The 16,988-nt window shown below is 40.8% G+C and overlaps 2 protein-coding genes across 3 annotated transcripts in view; both read left to right on the top strand.

Moving 5' to 3' along the window:
- The first annotated feature begins 777 nt into the window (after positions 1–777).
- Positions 778–9,234, top strand: uba2 (ubiquitin-like modifier activating enzyme 2). Its single transcript, XM_027167905.2, has 17 exons — positions 778–1,016; positions 2,383–2,466; positions 2,572–2,642; positions 2,921–2,985; positions 3,081–3,181; positions 3,295–3,416; positions 3,586–3,653; positions 3,735–3,856; positions 4,101–4,200; positions 5,309–5,460; positions 5,593–5,686; positions 5,874–5,986; positions 6,781–6,936; positions 7,117–7,213; positions 8,056–8,161; positions 8,245–8,384; positions 8,545–9,234. The coding sequence occupies exons 1-17, from the start codon at positions 873–875 to the stop codon at positions 8,742–8,744; spliced, it is 1,935 nt and encodes a 644-aa protein (XP_027023706.1). The 5' UTR covers positions 778–872; the 3' UTR covers positions 8,745–9,234.
- Positions 9,235–11,897: 2,663 nt separating this feature from the next.
- Positions 11,898–16,988, top strand: part of ca5a (carbonic anhydrase Va) — a 16,226-nt gene continuing 11,135 nt past the window's right edge. Inside the window, exon 1 of one of the 2 annotated variants that reach the window (XM_027167906.2) lies at positions 11,898–12,246. In XM_027167906.2, coding sequence (XP_027023707.1) covers positions 12,108–12,246 — 139 coding nt within the window. In that variant the 5' untranslated portion in view covers positions 11,898–12,107. Of the gene's footprint in view, positions 12,247–16,624 lie in introns of those variants that run through there. The other variant, XM_027167907.2, reaches the window with a different exon arrangement.

Raw genomic sequence — 16,988 nt, forward strand, 5'->3', positions numbered from 1 at the left:
TAAATAATTATTTATGGGGGCACGGTGGCACGCCTCACACCTCCAGGGTTGGGGGTTCGATTCCCGCCTCCGCTTTGTGTGTGTGGAGTTTGCTTGTTCTCCCCGTGCCTCGGGGGTTTCCTCCGGGTACTCCGGTTTCCTCCCCCGGTCCAAAGACATGCATGGTAGGTTGATTGGCATCTCTAAATTGTCCGTAGTGTGTGAGTGAATGAGAGTGTGTGTGTGCCCTGTGATGGGTTGGCACTCTGTCCAGGGTGTATCTTGCCTTGATGCCCGATGAAGCCTGAGATAGGCACAGGCTCCCCGTGACCCGAGAAGTTCGGATAAGCGGTAGATGAATGAATAAATGAATAAAAATGAATGAATTTCATTAAACCGTTATTAATGTGACACTTCCATCCGTCACCACCTGATGGCGACAAACAAGGTTTTTAAAAAGTTGATTCGTTTGATTGTTTTAGCGCCTCCTGGTGGAACGCGGACGCAACAGCAGTCGCTTGTCTGTTTCAATGTGTCATGGTAATCTCGCCCAATATCTGTGTTGATTATTAATTATTATTAATAATTAATAATCATTTAATTGGTCGGTATAAATTAACCGTTAAATGGTAAATATATTAACTGGGAATATATTTACTCACATACAGATTTTAACTATTATGCAAGGAACGAATCTATTTTTTTAAATAAAATAAAAATACCCAACGTCGTCCAATGAGATGTCGAGATCGACCTTGGTAGCCAATCCTGACACAAGGGGGCGGGGTTTACCGGAATACGGGTAGGACATAGCAGTTCCGTCGACTTCTAAGCGGCCGCCGGATCTTAACGTGTGACTTCAGGCGCCAAAACTAAATAAGCTGAAATCAACCATGGAGGTGAAACTAGACGGACCGCTCCGTAAAGAGCTCGCAGACTCGGTGTCGTCCTGCCGGGTGCTGGTTGTTGGAGCCGGTGGTATCGGCTGCGAGCTGCTGAAAAACCTCGTCCTCACCGGCTTTAACAACATCGAAGTCGTAAGTTTCTTTGTGCGGCCTAAAAGCGTGGGCCGCGTCCCAAATCACTCCGAGGGCAACATTTAGGGCACTAGGTGTAGTGCGGACGCCGTGTTTAAGTGCACTAGATAGTGCAATAAAGTAGGGCCGACGGCGTTGATTTGGGATTCAACTTCACTTCATGTACCAATCACCAAAGAGCTGTATATTAATGTAATATAATTCCGTTTTTATTAATTACTTCTCCAATAAATGTAGATTTTCTGTGCTTTAAGCTCTAATTTAAAAATGCATATAATATATTTGATCTCATGTTATTTACTAGCATTAAGCTAGCGGCTAGGAAGCTAACACCGTGTTAAAGGAACTCAGGCGTCGTTTTATTTATTTATCTATTTATTTATTTGATTATTTTTTACATTTCTAGTTGTATTTTAAACCGAACAGTAATAATTTAGTCTTAAGCCCGGATGTGAGACTTGTGTGTGTGTGCGGGTTTAAACCTCACGGCTAAGCTAACGTGCTAATGCTAATCGGCTAGCTGTGTTATTAAAGTTAACGTTCGGTGTGGATTTGTTTTATTTATCGTGTTTCACCTGATACACAACCTACAGCTCGTGTATTAATATCAGTCACAATATAGAAACTAACTGTTTTGTAATTCAGCACAAAACTCTTGTGTTCTTGTGCAACAGACTGTAGTGAACGTGTAAAAGCACTAAAGTCACCAATCAGTGTGAAGATGTTTAGCTAAAAAAGTGCAGGAAGAATCTGAGGTGTCAGATTTTGTGATGAAGGACTGATATCAGACCCGGACACTCGCTCACATCACAGCGAATTGTCAGTGATTACGCTTTAAGTTATTAATTATATTGAAAATATTACACATTTTACACATTTATAGTCTGAAGGAACATCTGAGAGGGGATTAATCCTGTTCTGCTTAAATTCTGACTGATAAAATGTGTCTCTTTGTCACCGGCGTCTCTTTTTCTCTTGCTCTTTCTGAGCATCCGATCGTTTTACAATAAACTTCTCTGTACTGAAGACTTTTACACACTGGGAAACTATATATACAGTGGTTAAGATGTTGGACTGCTGATCGGAAGGTCATGGGTTCGTACCCCAGGGACCAAGCTGCCAGTGCTGGGCCCCTGAGCAAGGCCCTTAACCCCCAATTGCTCAGCTGTAAGTCACTCTGGATAAGGGTGGTTGCTAAATGCCGTAAATGTAAATATAAATAAATATAAAAGTTAAGAAACCGTAACATATTACAATTGGCTCGTTGGACATAAATAAACCTTCTGTCTGATCAGATTCGAGTGTTTGGCGGTTGAATTGTTGCTAGATCTCAGTGTTAAGTGTTTAATCTGCTGTTTTGCCGCAGATCGACCTGGACACGATTGACGTGAGCAATCTGAACCGACAGTTCCTCTTCCAGAAGAAGCACGTAGGGAAATCCAAAGCGCAGGTACGTCCGTCCGCTCGTCTCTCTCGGTCTGTTCCGGTCTACGGCGCTGCGCTTTGTGCGTTTTTCATTTCAGGTTTTGTGACTCTTTATTGATTTTGGTTCCAGGTTGCTAAAGAAAGCGTGCTGCGTTTCTGTCCTTCTGCTAACATCACAGCGTACCATGACAGCATTATGAAGTGAGTCACGAGTTCTTAATAAAACTCAATAAAAATATTTAAAATGTCTTTGTTATTGTTAAGAAACTTGAGCGCTTGAAGCTAAACACTAGCAGTGAATATGAACCCAAATACAAGTGATACAACTGTTCATGTCCAACTTGATAAATGAAGCTGAGGGTTTGTCCAAAACTTTACAAGTTTCCGTGAGATCCGAGTGTTGTGTTTCTGCGATCTTCTTAAAACACCTCGTTTTTTTTTTTTTTTGTTTTTTTTTTGTTTTGTTTTGTTTTTTGCAGTCCAGACTACAATGTAGAATTCTTCAGGAACTTTCAGCTGACCATGAATGCTCTGGATAACCGAGGTATACAGATTTACCCCATTTCAGTACAGCACGTGTGAATTCTCCTCGTTTTGTCATTTACCCGGTTTTGATCGCAATTCATTTATCGTGTCCAGCGGCCCGGAATCACGTGAACAGGATGTGTCTGGCTGCAGATGTTCCTCTGATCGAGAGCGGAACCGCGGGATACCTCGGTCAGGTCACCGTCATCAAGAAGGTGAGGCGTCGGTTTGAAATGCGGATGGTTTCACACCGAGAGAGTTTAATTTAATGAGCAGCTTATCCCGCATGAGTAGATGTGCACAGTGTAACATTTTGTTTAACCTGCAGGGGGTGACAGAGTGCTACGAGTGTCAACCCAAACCCACACAGAAGACCTTCCCCGGCTGCACCATCCGGAACACTCCGTCCGAACCCATCCACTGCATCGTCTGGGCTAAATACCTCTTTAAGTACGTCTTCTCATAACACTCGTATAGATTGTTGCAGCAGTGTCTGTGTCTGGTTTAGAGAAACCCAATACACCCGGAGATGCCGACGTTATCGTATGGATCTCATGCCGTGATGCTCTATTTTGAGTCGAGTTGTCTACAGTGACTATTTGTCTTGATGTTCTCTCAGTCAGCTGTTTGGAGAAGAAGATGCAGATCAGGAAGTGTCTCCTGACACGGCTGACCCAGAGGCTGCGTGTAAGTGACTTCACCGTATCACCGAAACCATTTTCGATATAAAACCGTGGCATGAGTAAGTTATGCATTCTTGCGTTTTAGGGAATCCGGAAGAAACGGCAGCACGAGCTCAAGCTTCAGATCAAGATGGAGATATCAAGCGCATTTCCACTAAAGACTGGGCTCGCTCTACAGGCTACGACCCCGTCAAGCTCTTCAACAAGGTGCAAGGAATTATACAGAGTTCTGGCACAGGGTTCAGTTTTAATCACTTCGTTTAAACGTTCAACACGTAACGCATTTTCTCCAGAACGTAAAGAGAGTCGCTCCAAGTCAAGAAGCTTTTACTGTCATTTTAACCATATATAGCTATTGCAGTCCAAAGCATGTTAGAAAAGTTCTGTGAGTTCTGTTGTGAAATATTTCTTGTGAATTTCGTCAGCTCACTTTTTCTTTACTTTTCCTCAGCTTTTCAAAGATGACATCATGTATCTGTTGACGATGGATAAACTGTGGAAGAAGAGGAAAGCACCCGTGCCTCTGGACTGGTCTGAGGTTCAGCAGCTCGGTGAGGGGTCTTGTATTAATCAATTCGCATTTTTATATATATATTTATATATAATATATAGAGGGCTGGGCGATAAAACGCTAACGATATGTATTGCGATATACATGATCAATATCAATAAAAAATGTGTTCGATAAAACGTTCGATATTTATCATTCGGCGGTAGAAAACCGAGGTCGCGACGCGAGTTTGGTTGCATTAACAAAGGTGCTCACCTTCTGATGAACAGTTGGTGAACTTCCTAGCACTAAACTTGCACTGTTTTTATTACACTTTATAAAGATTTTCTTGCATTTTCTTGCATTTTGCACCTTAAATGGTAAGAGGTAATTAAGTGTTTAGACTTGTTTACATTATAATTATTTGAGTTTTCCTGGTTGTTGACATTTCTGTCTTAATAACCGAGGGGATTCTGATCAGAGGAAGGTTAAGTTTAAAATAAAAATGTTTACATGTAATATATTTTTCTCCTGGTCCATATTTTAAATGGGTCATAAACAATATCAGTAATTATCGATATCGACCGATATCAAACACTGATATCGTGATACAGTTTTCAACCATATCGCCCAGCCCTATATATAATCAACCCAAATTGTTATTTATCACAGGTTATAAATTACAAGTCCAGCTTCAGTTTGTCTTTAGTTTTTTCCTGTTAAAGGCAGATGTGTTCCCTGTTTGCTGTTATATAATAAGCTCCAACTTATTATGGAAGTCTTTCCACTAGATGTTGGATTGAGGCTGTGGGGATTTGTGTTTATTCAGCTTCAAGAGCATTAGTGAGGTCAAGCACTAACGGGTGAAGAGACCTGGGGTTCAGTCAGTGTTCCAGTTCAGTGAGGTTCTTCTATTCCAGCCATAACCTTCACAACCATGTCTTCATGGAGCTGCCTTATGCACCGGAGCGTTGTCGTGCTCGTGCTGAAACAGGTTTAGGCTTATTGGTTCCAGTGAAGTGAAATTTATAATAAATTAAACAGACATTCTGTACAGTTGTGAGTTCAGATTTGTGGTTAACGGTTACAGCCATACGTGGGGGTGATGTTATGCACTTTTTGCCATATAGTATACTTTATGCCCTGTGTGTGTGTGTGTGTGGTGTCAGTGAACAAACAAGACGAGGGGTGTGGCACAGGGCTGAAGGACCAGCAGGTGCTGAGTGTGTCTGGTTACTGTCAGCTCTTCCAGCACAGTGTCAACACACTCAGTTCACAACTGGCAGAGAAAGGCGATGGAGCTGAGCTGGTTTGGGACAAGGTCAGTTAATAAACACACACACACTGATGTACTGTATTTGGAATATTGTGATCATCAGTCTCTCTCAAATACACAAACTCTGACCACACACACACGCAGTTATTTCTGACTAACACGAATCTCTGTCGCCAGGACGATCCTCCAGCCATGGACTTTGTGACGGCGGCGGCTAACCTGCGTATGCACATCTTCAGCATGAACATGAAGAGTCGTTTCGACGTCAAATGTGAGCATGCGCTACGCCGTGAGCTTTCTGTCTCTCTTATCAGTTCACAATAAGTCAATATTTGCTTTTGATGGATCAGATTTCACCTTGGCTGCATTCATCAGGCGGTATGACCTCTGCCTCGGCTCGTCGTCCGCTGTGCTGCTGACCGTTATTTGTGTTCATGTGCTTGATGTTTCTCTTCTAGCTATGGCCGGAAACATCATCCCAGCCATCGCTACCACTAACGCGGTCATTGCAGGCCTCATCGTGCTGGAGGCGCTCAAGATCCTTAACTCGGACTTCCAGCAATGTCGTACGGTGAGACGCGTGATTTTATGTATGTACAGTATTTTCCGCACTATAAGGCGCACCTAAAAGCCTTAAATTTTCTCAAAAATCGGCCGTGCACCTTATAATCCGGTGCGCCTTCTGTAAATCTGTAAAAACTTTAGTAAGCGTTCTGCTTGGTTGACTGTCGGACCGCTGACGGACAGGGACGCAATACATACGCTACGTACGCTGGCAGCGATAAACCGATCAGAGAACATTACGTAATACGTACAGTACGTACGCTTACCTTCGCCACACCTCCGGTAGGTACAGTATAGCTACCGGTATGTTGCAAAACATTTGTTTCTTCCTAACCATTATGCGCTCCACACTCCAGTCCAGTAGGTGGTGGTAAATGCACCTTAAGTTGGTTTTCCATCCGCCAATAAAAATCAGATGCTTACGAGGCACAATACAAACTACAGGCTATCAGTTACGCGGTTGTAAATGGGAATAGAGCAGCTGAAAGAATTCAACATCGATGTATCTGTGGTTCGGAAGTGGAGGAAGCAAGAAAATGATCTGCGCCAAGTTAAGAAGACACAGTAGATGAGGACTTTGATGGGTTTTTGGGAGAAGATTGATTAAAAAATAATGTGTGTGTTGTTAAATAGTAGAATAAAGTTAAACTAAACTCACTGTTTTGCTTCTGTTACCTTTTTTGTAGACCGTATGTTTTAGCATGCGCCTTATAATACGGTGCGCCTTATAATACGTATATATATACTCTTTCTTTTTCTAGACTTGTTCTTCCTCACACTCGTTTTCTTTCTCTCTCTCAGATTTTCCTGAACAAACAGCCAAACCCCAGGAAAAAGCTGCTGGTTCCATGTGCGTTAGATCGTCCCAATCCGAACTGCTATGTGTGCGCCATCAAACCCGAAGCCACCATTAAACTCAACGTGCACAAAGTCACTGTACAGACTCTACAGGATAAGGTGAGGGTTTTTTCTTTTCTTGCACAATATGGAGAACATGGATTTTAAAAAAAAAGGTCTAATTGTGGGGGTCTAATCATGGTCTACAATAATGCCTTCAAATGATTTAGCAACAAGTTTGATTTATTTTACCTCGGTCAGTAATCCTCCTTAACCTACACGTACGTGTTCATTTTTCAGATCCTGAAGGAGAAGTTCGGCATGGTGGCACCGGACGTGCAGATAGAGGATGGCAAGGGGACGATCCTCATCTCCTCAGAGGAAGGAGAGACCGAAGGTGAGCCTGCATTTATAACAAGTTATCCCCAAATGCCAAAATCTGACATTTAAAGGTGGGGTTTCTGTTGTTTGAAAGCCAACGTTGACATTTGAAATCACCAAAACAAACACGCCCCTAACCCAAACGGGTCCCACCCATGTATCGATAGCTCCGCCCACACATACATACGTAACCCAGGCGACTAACGGAAAGAAACGTGTCTTTATCATAGCTGAAGGGAAGAACAATACGATTGTAGATAAACAAACAAGCAAAAATGACACACAAGCATAATGATGTAAAGGACAAAGGCATATATTAGTTCTGTGTAACAAAGCAATGTTCTGCTAATGTCACACATGCGCACTGAACACTCTCTCCGCCCATATCGACAAGACACGCCCCTTTCTACTCATTGGCTACACGTTTGTTTTGTATTTGTTTTGTTTGTCGTCCCGACTCAGTTTTCTGAAGCATTTCTCAAACAGCGGAGACCCCACCTTTTAATTTTTTTTTGTTCTGCTCTGTTAGTGTTTCTATTGTAACCGCTCATATAGCAGGCACGCCACAACAAACGATTTAAAAAAAAAGTTTAATCTGTGAAATGGTGACATTTTCTGTTAATGTAAGTAGTCTTGAGTGTCTGCTTTGTAACAGAACAACACGGTTGTGGTGTAAAATAAATGCCAGTTCGGGGCATGATGTTACGGAGGTGTTGGGATGGTAACGGTAGCTCTAATTCATTACAACACCGTTGCATTTAAACAGCATCTCGGTCGCCTACCTGACTCTGTGAGTCAAACTTGTAACCAAACTGCATCCATGAAAATACGTACTTTTTCCTCCCTCTCTGTTTGTAGCAAACAACGGCAAACTTTTATCAGACTTCGGCATCCGAAATGGCAGCCGGCTTCAAGCCGACGATTTCCACCAGGATTACACACTTCTGGTCAACGTTGTGCACTGGTAAGTGTGAGTGTGTTGAAGTGTCACTTCAGACCTGAGCAGTGCGGTGCTAAATACTTTTTTTTTTTTTTTTTTTTTTTTAGCGAGGAAATGCCGAAGGATGTAGAGTTTGAAGTTGTGGGCGATGCCCCTGAGAAAGCTCCGCCCACAAGTGCTCCAGAACAAGACAAGAGCATCACCAATGGCAACAAAGACACTGCCCAGCCCTCTACCTCAACAAAAGGTAACAACAAATCTTCAAACCCTACATGCAATGTGTTTAATTTCACATATATTACGAGACCTTTTTTGTGTATGAAATACCGTTATCGTTGAGGGCGGTACGTTCCAACATGACCCAAGTTTTACGCTTGTTTAAATCCCTGTTTTTGACATGTCTTTAGCTGCGGCCGAAGAGGAGGACGTTCTGATCGTAGACTCCGATGAAGAACCTTCCTCCAGCACCATGGACGTTTCCACGGAGACCAGCAACCTGAAGAGGAAGCTCCCAGACGCCGAAGCGAACGAAGCGGTGCCCAAACGCAAACGCCTCGACCAGCAGCCGGCCGAAAACGACGAGGACGACCTCATCGCTCTAGACTAGCACGTCTTCTCGTCCTCCCTCCACACAGAGGGACTACTGTTTGTATTTTTCATACTGTTCTCATTAACGATCTTGTGTAAATATACATGTACAAAAACCGCTGAGCGCTTCATCGATGTGTTTTTTTTTCTTTCTATTTCTTCGAATTTTACAGCAAAAACAAACAGACTCAAGGTTTGTTTAAAAATGACTATTGTTAGATCGCTGAAATTTTCATCCGTAGTAAGCGTTACGGTTATTCAGGTGTATTTCCTGTTTGGAGGCATAGAAGGCTGAAGAAAACACGTCACGTATTTTGGTGTGTTTTATCATCGACGTTGAAGACGTTCCATATTTATTATTTTTTATGAACTTGCATAAACCACCAGAGGCAGGTGCCGATCTTGCAGTATTTTTATTTCGTTCGACCTGTTCCGTAAGCTTTCTCTCCAACATAATGTTGTATCCATGTTTTTTAATACAATTTGATGGCAGTTATTTATTCTCCCTATGAGTTGTCTTGTGTTTTGTTCCATTCAAACGAGTTTGGGTATTAAATACTTTATTTACAGTGTAGAACACTGGGCTGTGCTGTTACAGGAAAATAATCAATAATGGGTTGTTGTGATGAAGCAGAGTCACTGATTGCATCCCAAGATGTATTGATTTGCTGTAACAGCACATACCATAGTGTTGTTTCCCCTCTTACACTGCAGCCATTTTAAACAATTACACTTTATAAATACTTATAAATCAATTATATAGTTACATTATGTTATGATCTGTCTTAACTAGTTAGTTCTTGTTTTTTGCTTGTTTTACTGGAGTTATAAACGTTGTTCCTTTTGCCAGCATTTTTTTTATTATAAGAGAAACACAAAATCCTGACTTTCCTGTAGTGGGAAAACAGACTGAGTTAATACAATGACACTGGAGATTTATTATAGAAATGGTAAAAACAATTCCTCACCACAGGATGTTATACAGGTTTATTTAACACAAAGTTCTAGAGAAAGGAAAAGTAATATATGAAAATATTGGAGATGATAATTGGCATCTAAGAGCTTTAATCCAAACTACTTTCTCAATACTTAATTGAATTGCACTAAAATCTCTGTAGGAGATCTCTGTTAAATTCAGTTTAGTAGACTTAAATGTTCTCCACTCTTAAACTGATAAAGAATGAATGGTTCGTTCTGTCTTTCAGATTTGAACCTTGACCTGTTAAATAACCAAACTCGGTGTATTATGATCGTAAACACACAAGATCAGAGGTCTAAAATCCAGTCAGTGTGCTGGGACTCGATGGGTTTATCCAAGTGCCTGCTGAGATGAGGCCTATGACCTAGTTGGCATGCAGCGGGAACGTGAGCCATAGTTTACAGCAAGAATATTTAACCTTGTGTAATTCAAAACAAGCTGTTTTGTATGTCGGATATGGAACAAAAAAGATTATCTTCTTATTGTTTGAATTGCAAAAAAAATATACAGTGGTGTGAAAGTGTTTGCCCCATTCCCGATTTTTTTTTTTTAACGTTTTGTCACATTTTAATGTTTTAGATCATCAAACAAATTTAAATATTTGTCAACGATAAGTAAACACAACATAGTTTTTAAATGATGGTATTTATTATTAAGGGAAAACAAAATCGAAACCTAAATGGCCCTGTCTGAAAAAGTGTTTGCCCCTAAACCTATAAAGGGGTGTATGCTTGTTATATTTGTCTAATATTTACATTTGTTTCATGATCTGAAACATTAAAGTGTGACAATCGTGTGGAGAAAATAAAAAAAAATCTGGAAGGGGGCCAACACTTTTTCACACCACTGTGTGTGTGTGTGTGTGTGTGTGTGTGTATATATATATATATATATATATAATTTCATTCATTCATTCCAGGAATAACATGTAATTCAAAATAGGAGATGGTTAAATGAGACAAGAGGAGAGGTGTAAAGCACCATCTTTTTGACAACAATAAACCTCTTTTTAACAATAAAGCCGTGTTCTGTGGGGATATCCAGGTTTCTGTTAGCGCAAGAATATTAAAGGAGTAATGGGAAGTTAAAGCAGAGATAAAATCAGCTTTCTTTACAGCAGACTGGCAATTCCAGAGAACACCTACCATCACTGTTTGAGACTTACACAACAGAGGAGGGTAAGTACTAGACACTTGTGTTACAATGTTAGAGAGATACTTAGGAGAACCTTCAATTTAAATGAGTAAGCCCTGCTCACAATTCACACCTTAAGGGAGACTGAAACTACTGATTAATCTGCTGACAGAAGAACTAAGCAAAGACCAACACTTTAAGATTAACAATGGTATAAAATATAACAAAATTTAAATCACACTACTCTAGAACAAAGTGAGTTAAGCAGATTGTATACAAAAGTCAGGAACCTACTTTACCAGAAGACAATATATTCAAATGAAGAAAGACCCACGAACAAACATCGACTGAAGACAGCTGAGGCCTGGCAAAGCATCAGAAAGGAGGAAACCCAAGCCTCTGCTGAAGTCCATGGGCTCCAGACTCCAGGCAGTCACAGCCTGCAAAGGAGTTTCAACAAAATATTAAAAGTGAACATTTTATTTATGATTATATTCATTTGTCCAATTAAATTTGAGCCCCTGAAAATTTGGGGACGGTGCATAAAAATGGTTGCAGTTCCTGAACCTTTTACTTGATATTTTTGTTCAACCCCTTGAATTAAAGCTGGTGGCATTATTCTGGTGGCATACATAGACAAATTGTGCCTGTGTCCAAATATATATGGACCTAACTGTATATATATATATATATATATATATATATATATATATATATATATATATATGTATATATATATATATATATATATATATATATATATATATATATATACACACACAGTATATAGACACACACACACAGGGCCAAAAATCGCCCCTCAGTATTGAAAGCTGATTGGTCGACGGCGCTCCAGTTTCCAAAAGCAACATAAACTATATAAAAACATAAAAAAGTTCCGTGTTTATATCTAAACGTTATTATGGTTTTTGACATGATGAGAATTCTAAGTGGAAACTTCCAGACTTTGTAGAAAACAATGTTGTCATTTTTTAATCCCGCCCACTTTTCAGATCCACCAATCAGTGGTTAAAACGTTCCTGACGTCAGACGTTACGCTTCACGAGCTGCTGTTAGACAAACATCAGCAGCCTTAAGGGAAGGTGTCGTTTTAGTGTCCGGTCTTAAATGCAAGAGCTCAGTATCGTTAATTAAATACTTTATTACTTTTATCTATGTGGAGTTTAATCGTCTAACAATCGATTACAGTCGAACATTTCAACGTTTATTCCGAAGCTTGTAGTCGAAGAGAAAGCTGTGTTTTTAACCATGGTGCTAACACTGCTAGCTCGTCACCTCCACACACACCTGGTCCGGCAGGTTCGGGTGGTCCAGCAGGTCCGGCTCAAGGTTCCGGTCCGCAGCTGCAACCTGTCCGCCTGCTCCAGCAGATTTGTTCTGTCCCAAAGTAAGTCTCATTAACAATCTTTTTTTTTTTTTACTCAATAATGTGGACAAAATTCTCATTTGGGTGTATTTCCAGAAAGTTCTCACTCTTTTGTCGCAAATATAAATGATGCACTAAAACCTTTGCAGCTTGGAGCTAAAATTACTTGATTTACCAACAATTTTATGTCTGCAGTCAAATAATAATCACACGCACGTCATAGTGCAGTCTGACAGTTGCACTGTGACGTCACAGATTCATTTGCATATTCATTTGCTCATTAAAGGCGGGGTCTTCGTTGTTTTAAAAAATGCTTCAGAAAACTGAGTCGGGGTCGGCAAATGAAACAAAAACAAAACAGATGAACAGAAAGGTGCGTGTCTTGTCAATATGCTGCGGAGAGAGTGTTCAGTGCGCATGTGTGATGTTAGCAGAAAGCGGTTTTAACATTGACATGGAAGATAAAAACAAAGAAAGAAAGAGAAGAAAGACTTACGATAAGGCAAGAAGTAGGACGTGTTAATATAGGATCAGCTTTCCAGCGCTGGAACGAACTGGAGCAGGAAGTCGGCCACATATTCACAGGTTGGAGTTTCCCGAGTCAATAACTCCTGAGCTAAACGCTGTTACTACACAAATAACACCTCTTTTCTATCGTAGTAATGTAGAGAGGCAGCTACAACCGCGTTTTGTGTAGTAACAGCGTTTACCGAGTTATCGACTCGGGAAACTCCGACCTGTGAATATGTGGCCGACTTTACTTAAGACGCCGAGGCGCTTTTTTCCTTCTCGATAGGTGAGTAACGTTGGTTTTGCTTTGTTACACAGAACTAATATATGCCTTGGTCCTTTAAATGATTATGCTTGTGTGTCATTTTTGCTTGTTTGTTTATCTGCAATCGTATTGTTCTTCCATTCAGCTATGATAAACATTTCTTTCCATTAGTTGCCTGGGTTACGTATGTATGTGTGGGCGGAGCTATCGATACAGGGGTGGGACCCATTTGAGTTAGGGGCTTGTTTGTTTTGGTGATTTCAAATCTCAACATTGGCTTTCAAACAATGGAGACCGCACCTTTAAATTTGATTAAACACTAAAAAATATATATATATATTTTTTTTTTGAAGTGGAACAGAATCAAACCATGTTAATAGTATATTTTTAATTTGATATTTCTTTCTCGTGTCACGCAGCCATCCGGTATCTCTGATTGCCATATGTTTAAAGCAATTCAATTCAATTCAATACAAGTTTATTTGTATAGCGCTTTTTACAATAGACATTGTCTCAAAGCAGCTTTACAGAACATAAACACAGAGCAGAAGGTAAACAGAATTAATGATAAAGGAATTAACGAATAATAAAAGAAATAAGAATTAACAGAATAAAAATTCTAGATTATTATTAGATGTATATAGTTCACAGTGTGTATGTATTTATTCCCCTATGAGCAAGTCTGAGATGACTCAGGCAGCAGTGGCAAGGAAAAACTCCCTTAAATTGGTAAAGGAAGAAACCTTGAGAGGAACCGGACTCAAGGGGGAACCCATCCTCATATGGGTGACACTGGGGGTGTGATTGTAATATACAGTCGGTTAAATGTTGTATTGGTGTGAGGTTCAAGGACTTCTGATCTCCTGAGTACCACAGAGTCTAACTGGAGATGTCTCAGGATTCTTAGAGTCGGCCTCGGCTCAGTGGACGTCCAAAGGCTCCGTCCCACAGAGGACGTTGGGAGCTGGTACAGTGTCTGGATGCCTCGGGATAGGTACAAAGAGAGAAGCAGTGGAAAGGGATTAACATATCAAAAGCAGACAGATTTGTTGTGAGAACATTTCAGCATTTTCATCACATCGCACGTTTGTTGTCGAGTCGACGTTAGAGACACAGATTGGCACCGAGACCTTGCATTACGCAGTGCATTAAAGTTCAAAGCAGATTACTTTGTGCTTATCTGGAAATAAACAAAGATACTGATCGAAATGTGTGTCCGATATCAGCGTCCGTCTGTCGTAATGAGCTCCAGGTTGATACTGTGTGCGCTGATAAATCCAGATAGTGTGTAAGACAGGAAGGAGCAATGACACACACACACACACTGTAGTGTATCACACTGTTTTTACTTTCCAAACCGCATGGTATCTGGATCGAATTAGTTTATCAGTACGATGTCTGTAAATAGAACTGAAGTCAGCGTTTACAAATTAAAGAAGCCATATGTAATTATCGGAGACCTTTCCTATGTGTGGAATTAGGTTAGAAAGTGTGTCCGTGCCATGCGAAGCGTGTCATGTCGTATCCTGAACAGCTCCTGGAGAAAGATCGGAAGCTGAGCTTTCATATGACGTCTAACTCGTGTCCGTATACTTAGCACCGATATCTCGGTTTGAAAAGTTATTTACTACTTCGACATCGGTTAGTTTAGGACGTAGAGACGCTTCTGTGCAAATCAATGAAATTGAAGTAATATTTATTTTTTAGTCACTTGACAGACAGCTTTATCCAGAGACCTGCTTTGAACCCTTGTCCTCATGCTGATTCACTGGGTCAGGGGTCTAATACCCTGTTATTGATTTTGGTACTGAATAAAAACACAAGACAACTTTAGCAGTAAAAGGCGATTTTAGAGGTAGATTGTTTTGAAAACCACCGGTTCATATTAGTCACCCGATCCTCTTAAGGATTCAAATTCAAATGGCAAATGGCTACCTGGACAATTTTCAATCTGGTTTCCACCAGCATCATAACACAGAGACAGTGCTCATAAAGATAATAAATGATATTCGCTTAAACTCTGATTCGGGTAAAATATCAGTGTAAAAAATATCTTAGTGCTGCCTTTGACACGGTAGATCACACCATACTTTTACATAGACTGGAAAACTGGGTAGGGCTTTTTTGGATGGTCCTCAAATGGTTTAAATCATACCTAAAAGGGAGAGGTTACTATGTGAACATAGGTAACCATAAATCTGAGTGGACATCCATGACATGTGGAGTCCCACAGGGCTCAATTCTTGCACCGCTTCTCTTTAATTTGTATATGCTCCCAATTGGTTAAATAATGAAAAAGAACCAAATTGCTTACCACAGCTATGCAGATGACACCCAGATATACTTAGCCCTGTCCACTAATGACTACAGCCCCAGTGACTCTCTATGTAAGTGCATTGATGAAATTAACAGTTGGATGCATCAAAACTTCCTCCAGTTAAACAAAGACAAAACCGAAGTCATTGTATTCGGAAATAAAGATGAAACTCTCGAGGTTAACACACACCTTGACTCTAGGGGTCTAAAGACACAAAATAAAGTCAGAAATCTTGGTGTAGTTTTAGAGTCTGACCTTAATTTCAGTAGTCATGTGAAAGCGATAAGCAAATCAGCTTACTACCATCTCAGAAATATAGCCAGAATTAGATGTTTTGTCTCAAGACAGGACTTAGAGAAAGTTGTTCATGCTTTCATCACCAGCAGGGTGGATTATTGCAGTGGACTCATTACTGGGATCCCCAAAAAGACCATTAGACAGCTGCAGCTCATACAGAACACTGCTGCCAGAATTCTGAGCAGAACCAAAACATCTGAGCACATCACTCCAGTCCTCAGGTCCTTACACTGGCTTCCAGTTACATTTAGAATAGATTTTAAAGTATTGTTACTGGTTTATAAATCACTTCATGGCTTAGGACCGAAATACATGACAGATATGCTAATTGAATATAAACCAAGCAGACTACTAAGTTCATTAGGATCAGGTCAGTTAGAGATACCAAGGGTTCACTCAAAACAAGGTGCATCAGCATTTAGTTATTATGCCACCTATAGCTGGAATCAGCTTCCAGAAGAGATCAGATGTGCTTCAACAGTAGACGCTTTTAAATCAAGATTAAAAACACATCTGTTTAACTCTGCATTGACTGTGCTGCTTCACACTGACTGTGCTGCTTCACACTGACTGTGCTGCTTCACACTGACTGTGTGGCTTAGGCGGTGGCTTAGTGGTTAGAACGTTCGCCTCACACCTCCAGGGCCGAGGGTTCGATTCCCGCCTCCGCCTTGTGTTTGTGGAGTTTGCATGTTCTCTCCCCGTGCCTCGGGGGTTTCCTCCGGGTACTCCGGTTTCCTCCCCCGGTCCAAAGACATGCATGGTAGGTTGATTGGCATCTCTGGAAAATTGTCCGTAGTGTGTGAGTGAATGAGAGTGTGTGTGTGTGTGTGCGCTGTGATGGGTTGGCACTCCGTCCAGGGTGTATCCTGCCTCGATGCCCGATGACGCCTGAGATAGGCACAGGCTCCCCGTGACCCGAGAAGTTCGGATAAGCGGTAGAAGATGAACGAATGAATATATGACTCCGAGTCCAATCCTGACATCTACTGGACGATAATCGTTCTTGCGTTACTCACGTGTCAGCTCGGCGTCTTTATTTCTGTCAGCTTTAATAAAGTTTATCCGTCTATTACTTTCAGCAGATGACGTTTTATAACACGAACAACAAAATACCGGTTAGACGAAAAAACAAAACAAACCTGTATCCCGTAACCCGATGCAATTTTTTGTTACAGATAATTATAGTGTCGAAGAACTTTGGGTTCTGTTGCATGTAAAGCTGAAAAAGTGCTGGTTTTTTTTTTGTTTTTTTTGCTGAAATCATATCAAATATATAACTAAATGTTCTGAGACACCTCAGCTTCAGAGGGTTAAGGGAAAAAAAAAGCCAGCGAAGGTGTTTCATTTCTGTCCAAATCTCCTTTCTGGGCC

Source organism: Tachysurus fulvidraco, chromosome 17 (genome assembly GCF_022655615.1).
Source record: "Tachysurus fulvidraco isolate hzauxx_2018 chromosome 17, HZAU_PFXX_2.0, whole genome shotgun sequence".
NCBI classification, from domain to species: domain Eukaryota; kingdom Metazoa; phylum Chordata; class Actinopteri; order Siluriformes; family Bagridae; genus Tachysurus; species Tachysurus fulvidraco.

What these genes read in the sequence shown, in the direction of transcription:
- uba2 (XM_027167905.2), top strand. Translation starts at nt 873, where the DNA reads ATGGAGGTGAAACTAGACGGACCGCTCCGTAAAGAGCTCGCAGACTCG. An exon ending in CTGAGCTGGTTTGGGACAAG is followed by an intron (nt 5,461 to 5,592) that starts GTCAGTTAATAA and finishes CTCTGTCGCCAG; the next exon opens with GACGATCCTCCAGCCATGGA. An exon ending in GAGTCGTTTCGACGTCAAAT is followed by an intron (nt 5,687 to 5,873) that starts GTGAGCATGCGC and finishes TTTCTCTTCTAG; the next exon opens with CTATGGCCGGAAACATCATC.